Genomic DNA, 20122 nt, shown 5'->3' with positions numbered 1-20122 from the left:
AGACATTTTTTTTGTTTTTTTGTTTTTTTGTTTTTGTTTTTTTCGTTTTCCCGTTCGCCGAAAACGAATGAACGCCTGATCGCAAGTTAACGTTATGTAGAAAGAAATATCCTGCTACTCAGAATCGTCCTTTCACGTGATATCTGCGACATCTATCAAATGATACAGTTGCCTTCTAAGATCTAATTATTACAGTCTGTATGCTGCTCATTTCAAATCATGATGCTTGCTAATTAAAGCTGCTCTTTTATCTAGTAGCTAAGAAGGTTATGCATTCATATACATATAAACAATGATTCCATGAAATTTGAAAGAAACAAAAATGATTTCTAGGGTAACCAATCACGCCGTTTGAAATGGAACAACAAACAAACCAACGTTATCACGTTTGTCTATTATAATTCAGGTAAAGTTTTGAGCCAAACCAAAATTAATTTTCACCTACTCATGCTAATGAGGAGTTCTAAGTATTCCCAAGGAACGCTTGCGGCACATAACGTGATAGACTCCTCGCATATGCAACGCACTGTACATCGTGGTACGTTTGGTTCACTAAGCTACCAAAGCAAGCCCGAAAAAGCTCGACACAGTAATTAAGGTAAGCATTTTAACGAATTTAACATCCTCAGTTGACAAAATTTTAGAAATTTAAAATTGTTTCTGTGTCGTCAGCCAGGAGCTCGTGTGATATGTTTGCGCGTATGTTGTATTTGAGCTCGTTCATTCATCTTGGTTCGTTACGCGCTGACAAAATTCTCTTCCCATATCGTCTTAGTTCCACATATCTAACGAGTTGACAACGAAAGATTTCGTCTTTGCGGAAGACAGTCAAAGATTTAGGCTCAAACAGCAACACAAAACAATGATATTATTATAAAAATATTTATCTTCGTTACGTTTGCATTTCGATTGCATTGTAATTTGCTTCTGACCGTCAGAATACGTTTGTTCGTTGTGTGTTTTTTTTCTTTTGCTTTGTAAACTTGTTACTTGCGAGACGAACCTTGCGAGTAACTAAAACCTCATTTCTCGCTAAAAAACCAAAACATTGCCCGAAATACAGACTACATCGGCAACCGGATGTTCTTAATACGTAACAAACATGTTTTCATATCGAACAAATACGTGCGTGTATTTCTGGCACGAACTGCGCATGAGAAAAAAATCTTGCATGTTTGAACTTGCAGATTGTCCGAAAATGTCAACACTTTGAACTGAAGAAGAGCCTATATAACATTTGCCATGTTGTGTTATTTTCTCTCTGCGACGATCGTGTCAAAGCATTATCGAACCGGACGGAATATGAAAGCCTTGCACGACAACCAAATAATCTACCTGCAGGTGTTTTCAATATACGTAATTTTTCTAATATTTGAATCGTTGTCGGTCATTATTTTTATTTCGATGTTATTTTGGCGCACTTAATTGTGTTGTATCACATCAAATAATTTTGATAACCAATTATGTTTTTCTAAACATTTGGCTTCGATGAATTTTTCTTTCTACAGACTGTTGGTTTAAATGTATATATTTTTCTTTTCAGCGTGTTGAAAATGAATTATTCAAAAACATTTTCAATTGGCAAATGAATAAAGCAATTCAAGGGGTTGTATTAATTAACAACGCCTCTTCCATTATCCAAATGTTCCTCTTCTTACGGACCCAATTTGCATCTTCTTTCAAATGCAAAATAATCACATTTTTAACATGAATGGAAACAAGATGGCGGTGGTGATTTTAAATAATCATTGTCATATCTGTAATTTTTTCAACCCCGAGGGCAAAAGCCCTAAATACTTTCAAATGAGAAAGCAAATTTTGTTGTTTTCTCACGAGTTTGGTTATTTTGACATTACCCGGAAAATTATTTAACAAGGTCCCGGATAATCTTCTGGGTCCCCGGATGTTGTTTCTCCAACACAGATGTCACCGCTGGTGTCACAGCTTCGCTTTACTTTTCAGTTCTCTTCATAAATTTCACTGAAACATCCGTTTCATCTCAAGGACGCCACGAAAACATTTATTGCCGAGAAGCTGGGTTAAATTTGTAGAGGTCAGATTTACGGTTATCTCCTCAACCACTGTGGCTACTACTGTGCTATATTGGCGTATGATATGTCGATGGATCACCGACTGACCGGGAAATAATCACAGAGGAGCTGGAACGGGCATGCGATATCACTCATATATTAGGCCAGAGCGAAGGTTATTAGGGACCCAGTCGAAGGAAATAAGGAATTACAGAACCCCACAACTGTAATAGGTAAGTTGTGCTTTTGAGTGAAAAGTTTTTCTTGCACGTGTAAGGATTCGGAGTATTTCCTGAAGTTATTGTAGACTTTCCGGACTCGAATCTTGCTGTCCCCGTAACGTGTAAGCCAACGATAACGATTAGCACGAGAGATCGAAAGCTTATCTCGAAATCAAAACAACTCACCCATGTTCACTGCCTTTGGTTACCTGAACTAGCGATAAGGAATTTTAATTTTGAATCCACGAGGTAGCATGCATGTTTATGTTGATTTACACGGTATGTTTTCCCTTGGAAAACATAATATCTTGCTTTGAAATTTCGTGAATGAAGACTTGTTTCATCGCTAGGACTTAAGGTCAATTTGCAGTCGGGTTGAAAAAACGCGAAATTGAATCATGTGGCGCTCATGTGAAACCCCTCGAAACATAAGGTAGCCACGATTACGGTGTAGTTGTTATGGTTCATTGTCTTGAAATGACAACATTTCACCCATGTTGATCCTAGCTAGCGGCCCGTTTTAATTTACATGATTTCGTAAAAAAGGAGATAAAGTTTTGATCGTCATACCATGTTTTTTACTGCTTTCTTACAAGCTGCACGGCGGAGTTTAGATCGAATTTTCGACTGCATTCAGAAATTACAAGACTGGTTTTTACGATCACTCAAGCAAGTAATAAAGGCAACTACATCTGCAATTTTAATTCCGAAGAGTAATTAATCAGCTATTTTTAAACCATTTTTGACAACTTCGTATCAATTACAGGTTATCTATCATTTCTTGTCTTTAACCTCTAGACGGGGTATAACTTTCAAAAACTTTCTCACAAGTTGTGATCTTGCTGTAATCTTGCGCTATGGATGTATCATCAGTTTCCCAGCGCTTTTGTAATTTGCAAACACAATCATTCACGCCGGGTGACAGAAGACTGTCGGTTCCAATCAAAAGAAAACTGGTTTACTTGACAAATCGAAACTGTTAGCACACAAACAGTTTGACAGCTGAGGCCCGAGGTTGCAAACGTTCGCTTTGTATAATTCTGCACCCCGCCTGGACTCGCTAATGTGCAGTATTTTCAATTCCCTTGGGTAACTTAATTCGCGTGTTTGCTCGTCGACATCATTATTATGCGTAAGTCCGATACTTTTATAATTACTTTGTCAATTTATTAATGTTTATACTCTGTTAAAAATAAAGCCTTTGAAGCAAATAATATAACGGTGAGACTGCAAAGGTGCAAAAAAGACGCTGAATTCTGAAAACGTTGTCATCAAGGTGTTATCTTAGATTTCTTAACGATTTACCAACAGCAAATTTATGCCAAGTGAAACCGCAAAATTAATCTGCAACGGCGAGATCACGTCGTATAATTAATTCGGTCGCTGCGGGTTTTCTCGTTTACCTGAAAAGTGCTATTTAACATATAGATTCCATTTTTGTTCAGTAATTGATCACAGATCACGTCAAAATGTGGTTAGAATAAACAAGTGGCACACGAGGCGATAGCCGAGTGTCACTGGTGTTCTTACCACATTTTGACGTCTTCTGTGATCTACAACTGAACAGACGCATGGGAACATGGAATCTATACTTGTTTTATAGAACAAAGAGACAAAAATGAATATCAATGACGTCATCTATGTGTCTGTCCTGTAAGAACCAATCAGAATGCGACAATAATTTGACTTATGTAATTTCGTATAACACGAAAAGCAAGGCATATCCGTTGGACGGAGTTAGATTTGGATAAGTTCTATGCCTACAAATGACCATATCATGATGCTTTTACTGTTAACAGAAGGATTATCCTGGGTAAATATTCGATTATTATCATTATTATTATTATTATTATTATTATTATTATGACAAATCATATGTTAGAACTGCCGAGAAAGCTACGAAGACATCAATGATCACTGCAGTCATATATGCACAACTAAACATCTGTGAAATTGAAAAGAATTCAGGCTTGAATTGTTTATAACTTTTTTCAAGCCTGAATATTTTTCAGGCTTCAATTTCTCAGCTGCTTAAGTTGTTTATATAACTGCAATAGTCAGTGATGTCTTCACATGTTCTATGTTCTGTGTTTCGAAACAAGTAATGTATTATATTAATTTATAAAGGTCCTTTCATTCTTAATGCATTTCTTTTTTAATAAAAATCTGCCACTAATTACCAACGACACGAAAATTAAAACCTTGAAGTTTTTATTACAAAAAAGCTATTAAAAGCAATATGGCATTTAAGACAAGACTTCGCCAAAATAATCAAACTGATTGAATATTCATGTTGCATATAATAAAAGAGACGTCAAATAACTCAAAACATAATGAAACAATAATAATAATTGTGATACTAGTACTGCTTTTTTTATTTTAATTAAAAAAGGTTCACTTTTATTTCGGACAAGTCAGTCAAACACAACGCAAAATTAAACCGTAAAAAAGTAACAACAAACCAAAGAGGATTGAACGCGAAACATCTTCATTTACATTTTGTAGACTGTCTACATGTATCAAAGTTGCTGTCGTTGATGCTGAACGAACGTTAGTGTTAACTTAAAACAACCATTATCGAATAGCTTAACGCGGTTAGCCGCAAGAAGCTATCCTTCTGCTGCATTAAGGACAGAAGAATCAGGACTATAGATTGAAAATGCCTACTCTCTCGTTATTGAAATAAGCCTCCGGGGTCTTAGTGTTATAGCACATTCATTATTTTCCATTTGAAAACAGAATAAGAAAGCCACAAAATTATCGTTGAATCGTTTTTTCTTAAATGTGCACGTATATATGAATGATCGACAAGAATTGACTTTTAACTTTTTGGGCACGGTTTATGATGAATTTGAATTGCGAAATTAACTGATAATACTGGCTAACTTTCAACTCGATTTGGTGGCCGGTGAGGTTGGCTGTTCTCCAGAGACATGATACTTCGTCTTTAATTTGTCTGACATTTGTTTTTACTTAATTGTTGCTTACTTTGAAAAATCAAATGAAATAAGACCGATTTTGACACAGATGGTGCCCTATTTTCAGCAGATAACTCATATGGTCGTTCACCTTTCTAAAAGCCGCAGCCCTTAAAAAAAAAAAAAGAAAAAAAAGCCGCAGCCCTTTCAAAATGTCATAGAAACTCGTTAGTCCAATAACAAAGGAAAATACTTATGGAAACTATAGTAACATAAGATTTAAGATGTTATTCCAATCTGTGGTAAAGTATGAGCAATACGGCCGTCTTTTCCCTATAAAGCTGGTCGATCAGGAAGTAAGTGTAAATTTGTAATTGTGTGATAATTTTCCCTTCTGGTCCCTTCTCGCTCTGGAAACTAAGACAAGATTCACAGCTGGTAGTTCAATCCTATGAAATAAGGCCTTTTACATAAACAAACCGAACGCACGTGTCTGTATAGTGGACGGTGGAGGTGAGTCTGTATCAGGTTGTCACATGTAAGCTTATGTGTAAGCAAAATCTCGCCAGTTATTTACACTGCAGCTAGTACTTAGTCCTTTGCGGACGAGAAGCCTCCCTGATGAGTAAAAAACAGACGCCGATATATATCGCAAAACTGGTCCTTCTGTAAAATATTTATCCGTGGAAACGAGATAAAACTAGGGTTACGCCCGAGAGGAACTGAAATTTAAAAAGGTTTCCTGACAACGACGTAAATTCATTATGAATTGAAGTAAATGATACATGCAAGCTGATGGTTTGCAGAGCCGCAGCGCTGACAACATAGATTGACCATGATGCGTACGTAGGAGAAAGGTAGATCATGCACAGAATTGCTTGCGTAAAGTAATTGAACAACGCCAATGAATGAATGGACAGACGATGGGTTAATAATTACATGACTAGCAAAACAAGCATCATTTACAGTACATGATTCAGTCAGTAAAATAACATGATATTTTCTTTTCGTTTCGCTTTTCAGGATATGAGCCTTGCGCTTAGCTGACCAAAAGCATGGATGTGCTGACTTACTGGACATTTTGCCTTATTTTTTTAACGTTAATACCTCGTTTCTCGTCTACGTTTAACGATACTATCGGCGCGGAGGCGAGATTCAATGCTACTTGGGGAGGTTATATTCCGACTACAGGCCGGAGAATCAAACATGAACTTCACATTGCTGGATTCTTCAATTTAGCTTCTCGCAATGGCGCTGGTTCCTTGGAAGCGGCCAGGATGGCAGTGGAAGAAATAAACAGTGATTCTAGATATCTTGAAGATTATAAAATCGAACTACACCAGCAAAGATCAACACAGGTACAAGAATCATTTTCATTTTCGGTTTATCTCTTTTCGCAAGGGCAGGTGGGTTTCCAGCTTAATTTAGCCGTACCTTTTGTTTCCCGTAGTTTATTGAAAGTGTTAAAGCAGGTTGTAGAAATTGCATGTGACCAATAACAGTCAAAGTTGAGTCGTAAATATTTTAACCGTTTGGTGTTTTCCCTATTGAGATTCTGCAGGAATTGAATTGCGTTTTATGTGCCTCAGCGACACTTCAGCTATAGTTTAAATACGGATAAACATACATCACAATTGCAGTCTGAATGAAAACGTGACTCGCAGTCGCTGGACATCAGATTCAAAAATAAATCCACGCTGAGCTACATGTTTTGACTTCGGACGTTTTTCCGTCGGTTATAACAAATAAAGCGAGCCTACAGTTAACTTAAAATAACAAAGTAAAATAAAAACACCCCATAGAAATGTAAAATTTATTAGGCGCTGTCTTTGTTTGTGGTAGACGATTTCCCATATTTTGGGCCCCTCATTCATTCAACTTTAACGAATTTCTTTTTTTCGTCGGCATTTTTCTCTGCCTATTTTTGTGGCATTGTTATAATCAATAATTGATTACATTGGTTGGATTTTGGCGATTGTTGAAAATTATTTAGGAATTGTTTTATTGACTCGGTGATAAAGCTGCTTTAAATTATTCAATCTTATATACTCTGGCGACACTTGCTCTCCTCATTTGCGTTGTGGTAGAAGATAAGAGAATTAAGCATGTCGTTAATTACGCAGGCCTCCAATTTTTAGCTTTAAAATCGTGGTATTTTTTTCTCGGCTTTTATGGTTGACGTTCCAATTGTGGCAATTCTCTCGTGTGTCAAAATATGGTCAGTAATTCCTCTGCTGATTGCTGCAGCTATATCGAACGTACATTGTCACCGATAGAATTGCGACTATGTTACGAAACGAATAGGGAAGGCTTCCCTATATATGAAGACACCTGGTTTATTCTCAGCTACAATTCTGTAGTAACAATTAGAACTGCAATAAGAATGCATTAACTACAGTGTACGGAAAAAGTTAAACAAGGACAAATCGAGACGATAAGAAATTCGTCTATTCAAACACTGGCTACAGGTTTAAAGCTTTGTTCTGACGGTTCGGCAGATGTAATAAGAGATGAAAATGAATACAAAATTAGAATCCTATTCTGATTCCTGTGGTTTTAACATTTTTAAGAAACTGTAAATATTGTCAAAAGGAGAAACGATCTCAGGGAAGGCAGTTTTTTGAAGTTAGCCTGAAAAGATTTACGTCTTGAATGAGAACTGAACTCGATTCGTGGTAAATTAAAGCCGCATGTATATTGTAAAATAAGAAATTATTGAAGGATTTAGCAGTCCTGAGCTAATTGGACTGTGTAATTAAACAAATAAATGTTGAAAATTTAACACGAGTTACTGGAGAATCCCAACTGGTGACAGGCATACCAGTTGTCTGTTTACAAAACGCAGCCGACGAATTCAACTGAACAAATATGGGTAGCGACAGGAGACAGAAGATCAAATCCAACACCCAGATCACTCGCCTATGTGACGTTGCTGTCATATCATAATAGGTTGAATTATTCTCGCCTTTTGATTGGTTCTTACATATGGTCTATTGGAGATTAGATGCATGAATAAGGTCATTAACAACTTTTTTTGTTTCTTTTCTATCTAAGACAAATAGTTCCCATTTTGCCGTGCGTCTGTTCAGTTATAGATCACAGATGCCGTCAAAATATGGTAAAAACATCAGTGACACACTCGCCTAACGTTCTTGCCACATTTTGACGTCTTCTGTGATCTATTACTGAACAGACGTACGGACGGTAAGATGGAATCTATATGTTATATATTGTTTGTAAATAAACAACTAAATACACTCTCTGTGTAATAGTCATTTTGTGCATCCTGTGCCTATGTTTTACATGAATCATTTTTAAACCTTTTTTTTCAAAATGACAACAATGTTGTTTTTGTTCCAGGGCCACTTGAGCGAAGGAACCAAAGTTTTGTACGACTACTTACACAAGGAACCTAAAATGACCATGATACTGGGACCTTTCGACAATGACCTGGCCAAGACAGTAGCGGCGTATGCAGGGCTTCCTGACATCGGCCTTCTGCAGGTTAGAATTTATTGATGTGAGAGAAGTAGCGTCTTTCCAGAGGCAACTCTCTAACGGGAGTCTGGGAACCAGCAAACTGGCCGTTTGGAAACTGGGAACGAGTAAAAGAAAAGCAGAAATTGGTGCTACTATTCGTACTTTCCTTTTCTTATCTCTTTCCATTTTCTATTATTACTCCTTCCCAGACTTTCACGGTTTAGAGCGTTGAGACCAAACTTGCAAACTTAGTCATGTATAGAGTTTTTCACACATCTAAATAATTAAAATGCACGCGTAAGGTGTAAATTGATCTTACCGACTATTGTTTCGGAAAAACTCGAAACAGAACTGAATATTTTTCAGCGCGTCTCCATGACCTCCATTATGACACCACACGAATCAACGTGAATCAGTGAGAATTTTACGTCAAACAATTACCATCGAGCTGTCGTTTCATATACCTGGCGTGTTTGAAACTCGTTAGATGGAGGACCTGATCTATCATTTGTGTTGCATTGGTTTTAAGCCCGATTTGGACAGCGACTTTCTGTCAAACGCTGTTTAAATTTCATTTATATGGTAGGTTCTTAACGCGGTGGCCTCATGGTTAGTGCGCCAAGCGGTTCGGGTTCGAGCCCTGGCCGGGGGGGGGGGGACATTGAGTTGTAATCTTGGGCAAGACACTAATCTCACAGTGCTTTTGTCCACCCAGGTGTATAAATGGGTACCGGTGAATCGTATGCTGGGGGTAACCCTGCAATGGACTAGCATCCAATCCAGGGGGAGAAGAAATACTCCTAGACGCTTCACGCTACAGAAACCGAGATAAGCTCTGGCCTGATGGGCCACTTGGCTCCCATCCAGACATTACCTTCACTTATCTTAACAATGATATTATGTCCACAGTTTTCTTACGGAGCCACCGATCTCGAACTTTCAACCAAACGGGACAGATACCCTTTGTTCTTCCGCACAGTACCGACTGACTTTGTCTTCAATGAACCTCGTTTGCGCTTTATTCGGCGATTTGGTTGGAAAGACGAGACTGGCATGATTTACGACGCGTCACCGTACTATTCACGGGTAAGTCAATATTCAAACTGCGTCAGGGCTTTTTGAGTTATTTCTGAACAAGTCAGCTCCACCACAGGGGGCCTTTTTTTAACATCATCGAGAAGTATAAACTCACTGATCACTTAATTTCATAAATGACATCAAAACTAATTGGGGAAGCTATACCTGTAATGTGACCACGTGAAAACAACTGAAAATGTTTAAAAAACGTTTACTCTCGTTAATGGTAACTATATCCTTCTCAAACTCATTATAACTCGTGGAGAAAAAGGAAATCTTGACCGTGACGGTGTTTGGGGTTTGGCATTTTTTATGACTATATTTCTCCATTTTTCCTCAGTTAAAGTTCGTTTGAAAAGACATAATAATTATCAAACACTCAAGACAGTGTTTCACCACATTCCAAACCCCTCGAAGTTGACCAACAATTATTCGCTGCGCGTGCTATTTTCAACTCTCTTCTCGGTGTTTTTAAATACGATAAAACACGATCTTTCGTGTTTGATATATTACCTAAACATAGTTTTGCTTTTCTCCATCCTAGATAAGTCAGCACCTTGCTGAATCTCTGAAAAATAATGGCACCAAAATTGTGGCAAATGAAGGATTTACACAAGATCCTGCAGTAGCAGTCAAAATCCTGAAGGTAAAATGTGCATCTCGTTTCAAAAATAACTGCTCTTCATCTTTCGATTTTTAGGCGATTTCGAATTCATACTAGCCCAATGACTTGACTGAAGGGAACTGAAGGTTACGAAACTCAAATTTCAGCCGCAGAACTAATGGAGAAGATAATTTTGTGCCAAAAGAACGAGCTAACCTGTGCAACTAGTTGAAGATGCGTATAATGAATAATGTATCTATTTTCCAAATGATTTTCCAGAAAGGAACGATTAAACGTAACTAGCGGATTAGTGGATAAACTGTCATGTGTAAGATCTCACCAAGATTATCACTGATAAATCCCAAAGTTCTCTCTTTGAGCAAGCATTTTGTGTGAAGCAATCAAATGAAAACTGGCTTTTGACTTAGTCTTTTAGTAATTTTAGCCTGAGACGGTTAATGATTTACACTCGTTTCTGTTGTCAGGACAAGGGAGCTCACATTATTCTTGGAACTTTTCATCACTCCAGAGCGAAGGAAGTATTTTGTCAGGTGGGTAACGGCAATCGCTTTTACGCCTTGACTGTATGAAGAACTTCTTCCAAAATACCAAGGAATAAGCCCTCATGCATGCAGCTTTAATTGATTTCCTTGCTAAAATATTTAGTGTTGCTCAATTTCAGGCTTACCTGAATGGAATGTACGGACAAAACTACGTTTGGATTGTAACGTCGACCCCGGATGTTAATGAAACATCTGATTGGTGGGTGCCTCAATCCTCCGATAAACTGACATGCACGAGATCGCAGATGGAAGAGGCCTTGGATTATCACTTCACCTTCTACTACAAGAATGAAATCAACGCAACTTTGGTATCAGGAAAGGTACTTGTTACCTCTTTTTTGACCCCATAAAAGATGCGATTATGCGCGTTTAGCCCTTCGGAGTTGAAGATCTTGTGAAGTGTCGCGAACCCTCGTCAGCTCTCGTAAACCCTGGTCAACTCTAATCAGCACTCGTCAACTGGTGTTTTCAATTGACTCTCGTGAATTCTCACCAACTCTCTTGAACTCTCGTAAACCCTACTCTCGTTGACCTTCGTTAAGTCTCGGCAACTCTCTTTCCCTGTCGTAAATCCTAGTCAACTCTCGACACTGCTCGTCACTTCTCGTCAACTTTCGGCAATTCTCGCCAACTCTCTTCGGCTCTTGTAAACCCAAGGCAAGGCAACTCTCGTTGACCCTCATTAAGTCTCGTCACCTCTCGTTACCTCTCGTCAACTCTCGTCTCCTTTCGTCAACTCTCATCTCCCCTCGTAAATCCTAGTCAACTCTTGCTGACCCTTGTCAACGTTCGTCGACCCTTGTACTCGTTTGATATCGCCTAAGCTAAGCACTGCTTCCCGTGCTGGATTAATTCTTTATTTCTGTCGCTTTCAGAGCACGGACCAGTTTTTCGCTGAATACAATCAAAGAATCCCAGAAGCATTCCGCAGCACGTACGCGCCGTTCGCTTATGAGGCCATGTGGGCGATAGCTGCCACGCTTGAGCGTGCTCGGCCGGTAATTGTGGATTGGCAAATGGAGCTGTACAACCTTGGTTATGGTCGACGTATGGTGAGCGAACTTTTCAAGGAAGAGGCAATTCAAGTACATTTTACGGGACCTTCGGTATGTTGTTTGCTGAAATTTTTGCTACTTCCGACCCGTTTTACTGCTGGAACACCTAACAATACCCCCATAGCAACAATGACGATTTTGGAGAAGGAATTTCGACCTATAGCTAAACTCTATTACATTCCTTCAACTGAATACTGAACTGATTCACTTGATGAACAGCCCCGGTGTTGCCAATCAGATCGCGAGTTTGTCACTCAGCAGTCAGAAGTGACTTAAGTTATGCTAAGTCAATAATGAACAGGAAATCCAATGTAGACATTTTCAAGAGACCATAGCACTTTTGTAACAAATGTATCCGTAATTTGACTTCAAACAGTAAAGAAAAGCTGATCGTATTGTTGAGACGAACAGTGTATGTTCAGCCTTTCTTTGATCGACTTCCCTACATGTTGCTGTTCAGATCCAGCAGGACCCGATTACTATGTTATCCGTTAGCACTTTCAAAATTTTAAGGTGTGAATTGATGGTCTATTGACTGTATTTCTTGACGCGAATATTTGTCATTCTTTCATAGGGTGTGGTCGCATTTGACAAGAATGGAAATAGGAGGTGTAAGGTGTTCATCCGACAGTTTAGAAAATCTAGTAAGTTAATGTTAAAAAAAACATCAACTGTTGTCTATCGTTGGAAACATTCTCTTGAGAAGGCAAAAGACAGTTACTTTTCCTCTTCTGGTACTAGCCTGCAGCGATTTCCTTCTCGGCCTTTCCAGCTACGGTCAGGCCCTTCTAGCCAGAGCCTGTTCACAGGCTATTCAGGTAGCTATGGAGAGGTTAACGCAGTCATTCATTCTCTTTCATATCTATACAGTTGGCACTCAAGAAGTGGGAGTGTATGACTACAACCCCCCTACCCTAATCCTGAAGGGGCAATCCGAAGGTAACAATGGACCAGCGGTTTTGGAGCAAGTGCATTGGCCAGGTACGTTGTGTTTCAGGACACAAGGAATTTTTAGGCGTCCCTAAAAATTCCTTGTGTCCTGAAATGACTCTTAGAGTAGACAAGTACGTCTGAGATGTGTTTGAGTCGCAGCGAGTGTTTGAAACTATGAACGATTGACGACAGGAAGACCGAAAAGAAAAATGAAACTTTCACCTAAAATGCTGTTAGTAGTGGTTTCTTGAGAAGCAAAACCAAAGATTTACCTCAGTGGCCACTCGCAAATGTATGTGAAAGTTATTAGGTCGTCATCCATTGCCTAAATGTCATTATTGAAATTTCTAAACAGCCTCTAGTTTCGAGCTCATATCACACCATAGAATTGTCTGACCTCGCGGTCATATAAGGCCACACAATAAATCGAATTGCTTCTCTTGATCTTGTTTGACAGCCGGTCAACCTTACCAAAGAAAAGCATCAACAGATTCATGGCTGTATATCAGATTTCCTTTATTCATCTCGTGGGCTTTGATTTCTGGATTTATTCTTGTTTGCTGCGTTCTCTGCCTGGCTTTGCTTTTGGTTTTTCGACGACACAGGTGGGTAAAGTCAAAGGATACTCTTGCTGGTTATTGGCCCGGGTGGGGGATACTCCCAGAAAAATTGGGTGAGGGTGTGCAGCTCGCTTCCCAAAACCCTTACCCTATTTAACACCAATATCTGCGGTTTTCCCTACCCTATTTTTGACCTGACCAAACCTTTGATACCCTAGCCTATGTAAGACCCGATCAATAAATCAATACTCTGTTTCAGACCTGCCTTATACCTAGTTTCCTAGTTCAGACCGTTTTTAAAGGCATTGTGAAAGGCTTTTGATGATGGTCTTATCTATAATGGCCAAAATACCCTATTTCTGGCCAAAACGGCTAAAATATAGATAAGAAGCTGAGAAATTACGTCGAGTAGAACTAAAACTGCTTGCGGTAACCCGTGACACATTCTGAACAGTAACCTTAGATGGCCGGTCGATCGACAAGCTCCCCGCTTCCCTGAAGTAATTCTCTTCATTTCTTTGTATTTCTCCACACAAAATGAAATAGCTTGTAAAATATATTTGACTGTTTTTTTACAATTTGGTGCCTTGTTAAGTTCACTTTTTTCTTTATTGCAGAGTCATCTATCATTCTGGATTTTTCCTCACTGAATTACTCATTCTGGGCTGCATGTTAAACCTGTTTTCTGTTGTCCTGTTTGGACTTGATGGAGCCCTTATCTCTTTCGACTCAATGCAGTGGGTCTGTAAGGTAAGCACCAGTGTTTGTTTTGGCATCGAACACATTTGAACGGAGACAGAAAAGGCATCATCAATCACTCTTATTTGTTTCTGTTGCAGGCCCGCTCCTGGTTTCTCAGTTTAGGGTTCACATTGTGTCTGGGCAGCCTTCTTCCCAGAGTTTTATTCGCTTACAGAGTTGTGTCCTGGAGACCGCATACGATAAAGAAGGTGCGCATGCGTAGAATTTTGTTCCTTTGGAAAATCATTTTTATCAACCTAGTCTTTTTTGCTGTAATTAACTAACTATGCCCCGTATGATCTCTTTTTTTATGATTGGAATTTTATAATTATTATTAGTATAAATCTACTATCGTTCTATCATGAATACCGTTCTCTGATTGGCTACTCTGCTCACCATCTATGCTGTTGTAGACAGTGAGTAGCGGAGCAGTGTGCGGTTGTTAACAAAATGACGGCCGCTTCCTCGCGTTTTCGAGGCGTCTATGAAGAGGACTTAGATAAAGTTTTTAACGACCAGCAGATTTATACTAAAACAATTAGATTATTCGCTCTCCATTTCTATGCGGAATAGTTGACGAGGGCGCAGCCCGAGTCAACCATCATGTGATAGAAATCTCGAGCTCATAATCTAATTCTTAATTAGTATATATAGGTGTCCACGATTAGCTTACTGTTTACAGTAAGCTAGAATTTTTGACACGGTAATAAAGTTATTCATTCATTCGTTCGTTCGTTCGTTCGTTCGTCCGTCCGTCCGTCCGTCCATTCAATCGTTCGTTCTTTCGTTCATTTGTGAAGCTTAAGTTCTGATTTTCTGTTGAACTGATTGGCTCACAATTAAAAATTTTTCTCCATCCAGGTTCCATGGTCGTGGATGTTTATGATCGCATTCATTATAACTATTGCTGACATCATCTTGTTGATCACGTGGCAAGTTGTTTTTAACCCTCGTGCTGTTAAGGTTCTTCGAGAAGTAAGTCTGGATGTATGATTACTGATATAAAAATAAACGTAAACAACGGCGCGGTGTTGTTGCTGTGTTTTTCACTCACTTTGATTAGTTTCATATAATTTGAGCAATATTTAAGACATTTCGCCATGTTGATAGCTCGCAATCTGTAACACTGTTTCATGTCTCTAGGATTCATCTTGACAGAAAATTCGTATGTGTCAGAACCGTTTTCTCAGAGGGAAAATGTTCATTTCTAACAGTCGCATATGATTAAAAATACGGGCAATTCAACTCACACAACTGATTTCTCTGATGATATTTCGCATGTTCATCTTAACAAGTAGGTCATCTTCAAAGAACAAGATGGCCATACTTATGGAGAAAGCTTCTTGATTCTTACAACAGGTTGAAAGACCTCGTCCCTACGAGGAGCGAGCACAGCTGGTTGAACAATGCATCTCTGACAACGAGGAGGGAGCTCTGGCACTACTCTTTGTTCCCAAGGGACTGCTACTTCTGATTGGTACCTTAGCAGCCTGGCCTGCGCGTCGTTTGTGTATACCGTTGTGTAACAACACACGAAATTGTGCCCTTTGTTTAGTAATAGCAGCGGTCATGTGCATCATTGAGATTCCGATAATAATGCACGTGCGACAGTATCCAAATCCCTTTTATGGCATAACTGGATTGATTATTATGGTGGTTTCTGTAGCGCTTTTGGTTATTGGAGTTGTTCCTCAGGTGAGCTCTAACACAGTTTTTACAACAACTGCAGAAATTTCGCGCGCTCATTGGTTAATTTTCATTGTCAATAAGTGGACGGACACATGAGCTTATAATTTATGCGATGTTATTGCAAAAATAAAAACAAATTGACGTCAGTTTTGTGCGTCTGTCCTGTCCTGTCCACAGATACTTTAACAATGTTATGACATTGAAATTCAAGATCAATAACAGGACAGACGCATGAACGAATGACGTCAATTTGTTAATTTGATAATGCCGGATTAGTATTAGTATTATGCTCGAGAAACATCGGTGATGCAACCCGAAAAATTGCATACTGATGACGTTGTTCCAAAGAGATCCGTGTAGCGTGTGTGATTGGTTGTTAGTTGCGCGCGAAAATTCAAAACCGAGAAACGAAAAATCACGGACGCTATACGGACCTCTGTAGAACTACGTCATCAGAATATAGTTTTCGAGTCTAGTCTCAGACGTCTCTCGTAAGGCGAATGAAGGAATTGAGAACGTGAAGCTTATCAGTAGAGCAGTAGAGATGTGTCTTTCGTACTCAAGCCTAATTCAAGTTAATCTCTTGCCATAAGAACAGGAAACATATTGAAAGTGAAGAATGATCATCGCAGTAAATTTTCCAATTTAAGCAATTGGAAAGAAGAAGCCTGAAAAAAAAATCAAGGCTTCAACGGGAAGCCTTGATTTTTTTCAGGCTTCTTCTTTCCAATTGCTTAAATTGGAAAATTTACTGCGATGATCATTCTTCACTTTCATCTACAACCGCAGTTCATATATGAATTATTTCATATATATGTCACATGAAACATATTTTTGAGACATTTTTACGTTCACTCGATCAATCACTTTACTTCAGTGTCGTAACTTCTGAGTGGCCCCGAAATTCAGTCTTTGGAATTAAGCAAAATCTCTCACGTTCTTCTCCTGACAGCTCAAACGCGCCCATCATTGCCAAAAGAAGTCACAGATGGCATCTGCGGACTGTAACGACATCGAGATGAGGCACGAGAACAGTTGCAGTAGGTGTGAATGCAACACATGCGCAGATCCCAAGAGGTTTCGGCCCCAGTTGGCTTCGTGCTCAGGCGCTTACTCCTGTGCTCCTGTTTCTCCAGACTGGGATTACATGGTCGGTGGTGTACCCAACAGAACGAAGGAAGGCGAGACGCGCATTGTAACCGAGGTATTATAACTCTGTTTTTACTCTCAAAGTCGAGGAACTAAAAGTACTAAAATGGTTTAAGGGAAATGGAAGAAGAAATAAGTCGGAAAGAAGAAATAAGTTGGTCGGGTGGTTGATCAGTCAACTGGTCGGTCAATTAGGCATGCAAGAAGGAAGGCCAGGGAGGCAGTCTGTCTGTTTGTCTGTCTGTCTGTCTGTCTGTCTGTCTGTCTGACTGTCTCTGACTTTCTCCTATTTGTCGGTCTGTCTGTCGGTCGGTCGGTCTCCCTGTCTGTCTGTCTGTCTGTCTATCTGTTTGTCTGTCCGTTAGTATGTCTGTCTGTTTGTTATTCAATCAGTCAGTCATTGTCATATCATTGAGTCAGTCAGCCTGTCAGTCAGTCTGTTGAATAGTGAAGACTCATTGGTGATTGTAGATATCGCTGCGACGTGTAATAATAGCATATGAACTTAGTAAGCCCTTTTGTCAGCAGACAAATTTACAATCTGATTTATCTAGCTGAGCTCGGGTGTTCGAAAGCCGATTGACTCCAGTAGGATATGTAGGGGAGGACCCCACATCCCGGATCAAAAATTCTCTCTAGCAGGCCCTATTTTCGACCACTTTCCTCCCCTGTTTGAGCACCACTGAACAATAATCCGGTTTAACAAGATAATCAAGATTTTTTTAATATGGAAATTGACGTTCATACTGGATAAGCTTGATATTATCCTTACCCACAGACAGTTTACATCGATCCACCCGGCGTTCCCACTGCGGCAGTCCACACTCAAACAATGCAGGTCTTATACAACACAGCTGAGATACAAACAATCATCGTAAGGACACAAAGTGCGTGCATGATAACAGAACCGGAACCGGAAGTAGAAAAGGCGGAAGTCATGATGCAAACGGAAGCGGAAGAGCCGACACCGGTAGCGGATGTAGACACACAGACTATAAGAGTAAAACTATGTGAGAGTCACATGCAGACAGTGAAAGCATCTCTAAGCCATATACATGTTCAAACGAACAAGCCAGAGATGAGTCATTCACTAGTTCAAACTGATGAGGTAAGTACATCTGTACAGCCATTCGGTTCGAGAGTTATTAGGGACGGACGTTTATATTTTTGAGGGGGGGAGGGGGTTGGGAAATTTTCTGGGGCATGATTTTTTTTTTTTTTTTTTGCACCTTCAGGTTGTGCATGATTACTTATGGTGAACAAAAGCTTGTGCAATTTCTTTTCTTTCAAATAGGACCTGGATAGTAAAAAGCACTTGCGCGATTTTTTCCCATGGCTCCCCTTGCACGATTTTTTTTTTTTTTTTCAGCCACCCTTCCCCTTAATTTTCCTGGTTACTCTGATAATTTGCCTGTACCCATTTACTACTCATTTACTACTCTGAACCATGATTCTCGTTACCCGTGACCGTGGTTACTCTTTGTATCCAAGTAACCTCTTATGCCGATTTTCTCTTATTCATTTCACAGCCGCCACAAGACCTTTTCAGCGAAGAATCGGACACAGCGAGCGTAACAAGCAGTATAGCCAGCCCTAAAATGGAGCGAAAGTTTAAAAAGACAAAATACAACGTACAACCAAGGATTGATACGAACTTAACCCCTAAGCGAAAAGAGAAGGTGGCAAAATCCTCGGCAGTAGCGACGCCTCGGCTGAGGTTAACTACCTCTATACCTTACAATACATCCAGATCGAGAGACCCTTCGCCGGCTCGAGGAGCCAGCAGATCAAGAGAACCTTCGCCGGTTCGAAACGCTAATAGATGAGGGGACCCTCTCCTGATAGGCAATGCTTCTAGACGTGGTTAAAGATTTAAGTTGAAATCCTTTAACGGGGAGCTCTTCGATTCGACTCTGATTGCAGCCGGCATTGGGAGCGCCGTGTGGAACAGTGTTACTTAGGCCGAAGAAATAAGTTTTGTTAGTGGCTAAGATCCTTTGCCTTCAGGGCATTTTTGTTTAGTCGTGCACAGCGGAAAAAATAAACCGCGGAAGACATCGATCTGGATCATCTCTCTCGCACGACCTTCGATAAAGTTTCGATAATTGCAGAACTTTTCATTTCACATTTCAAACCAGTAGATTTACCACGACCCGAAAAAAAATTCATTCTGATGTCGTGTCTCTGTAGAGATCCTTGTGGCAACTGTGATTGGTTGTTTCTCGGTTTTGAATTTTCGCGCGAAAGCAACAACCAATCAAAGACGCTAAACGAATGTTTATGGATCTACGTCATCAGAATGGAATTTTCCACGTGACATCCCAGACGTCTCTCGAGGGAGGGGGAGCGATTGAGGACCCCACTGAGAGTGTGTAGAGACGATGTTTTACTTTGACTAATGGTAAAAGGAAATTAAATTTGCCTCCAATTGAGGAGAGGTCTCAGACCATTTTAAATCTTAATATGTGCGTTTGTACATAATAAATTTGATAGCTATTTATTTTCTAGTACATAGATACATTCTATACCAGTAAGAATATGAGACTTTTCATAGTCTAGCGCTTTGCATGGAATAAACCAAAAGCATGTAAATAATAAGCCTAAAATGTGTCAATGTCAATTACTCCCTACGCCCCCACAAGTGTTACAAGTGCTGTCATTATGCTTGTTGTAGAGTTACAGAGCTCCATAACAGTAACTAAAGACGAATATACTACTTCATTATTTTCAACACTCACTTGAAAACGTACAGTGGGTCTAAGCTTATCAAACATATTAGTAGAAGTATCCCCCATCTAACTGAAGTAGCTCTTTGCCATCAGAAAAATATCTTCTGGGATAGCTAGCTTTTAGGATGATTCGTACATTAAAGTCCACTTTAATCTGCCCATATCACATGAAGGTCTTGCAGTTTGTCAGTTATGAAAGTTTGTATGATCTTATTACTGATACGACTATTATAAATTATATTAGCCTGCGTAGCAAGCGTTTCCGTGGCTAAAATTATATAATCCATCAAATATTTTCGCTCGCACACGACTGGTCTAAACGCGTCACGTGACTGAATATACCCCAGCTAAACTGAGGAAAGTCCGAGTGATA

The 20122-nt window shown here is 39.5% G+C and overlaps 1 protein-coding gene across 3 annotated transcripts; it reads left to right on the top strand.

Annotated features, from left to right (window-relative positions):
• The first annotated feature begins 343 nt into the window (after nt 1-343).
• Nucleotides 344-19906, top strand: LOC145468252 (gamma-aminobutyric acid type B receptor subunit 1-like). 3 transcript variants are annotated; one of them, XM_081451931.1, is made up of 19 exons: nt 344-598; nt 1963-2263; nt 6193-6527; nt 8530-8673; nt 9559-9735; nt 10271-10372; nt 10816-10881; nt 11013-11213; nt 11769-11999; nt 12523-12592; nt 12819-12929; nt 13339-13486; nt 14059-14191; nt 14281-14391; nt 15044-15157; nt 15542-15877; nt 16824-17075; nt 17799-18128; nt 18550-19906. In XM_081451931.1, exons 3-19 carry the CDS (start codon nt 6225-6227, stop codon nt 18844-18846), a joined length of 3126 nt encoding a protein of 1041 aa, XP_081308057.1. In that variant the 5' UTR covers nt 344-598; nt 1963-2263; nt 6193-6224; the 3' UTR covers nt 18847-19906. The 3 variants fall into 3 exon arrangements, with proteins under 3 accessions (XP_081308057.1, XP_081308058.1, XP_081308056.1); XM_081451932.1 differs by lacking the exon at nt 344-598 and having other exon boundaries at nt 1496-6026; XM_081451930.1 differs by lacking the exon at nt 344-598 and having other exon boundaries at nt 1497-2263.
• The last annotated feature ends 216 nt before the right edge of the window (nt 19907-20122 follow it).

This window comes from Orbicella franksi, chromosome 14 (genome assembly GCF_964199315.1).
Source record: "Orbicella franksi chromosome 14, jaOrbFran1.1, whole genome shotgun sequence".
In the NCBI taxonomy this organism is placed as follows: domain Eukaryota; kingdom Metazoa; phylum Cnidaria; class Anthozoa; order Scleractinia; family Merulinidae; genus Orbicella; species Orbicella franksi.
The sequence above is the reverse complement of the archived record's forward strand: the minus strand, read 5'-3'. Positions and strand labels throughout refer to the sequence as shown.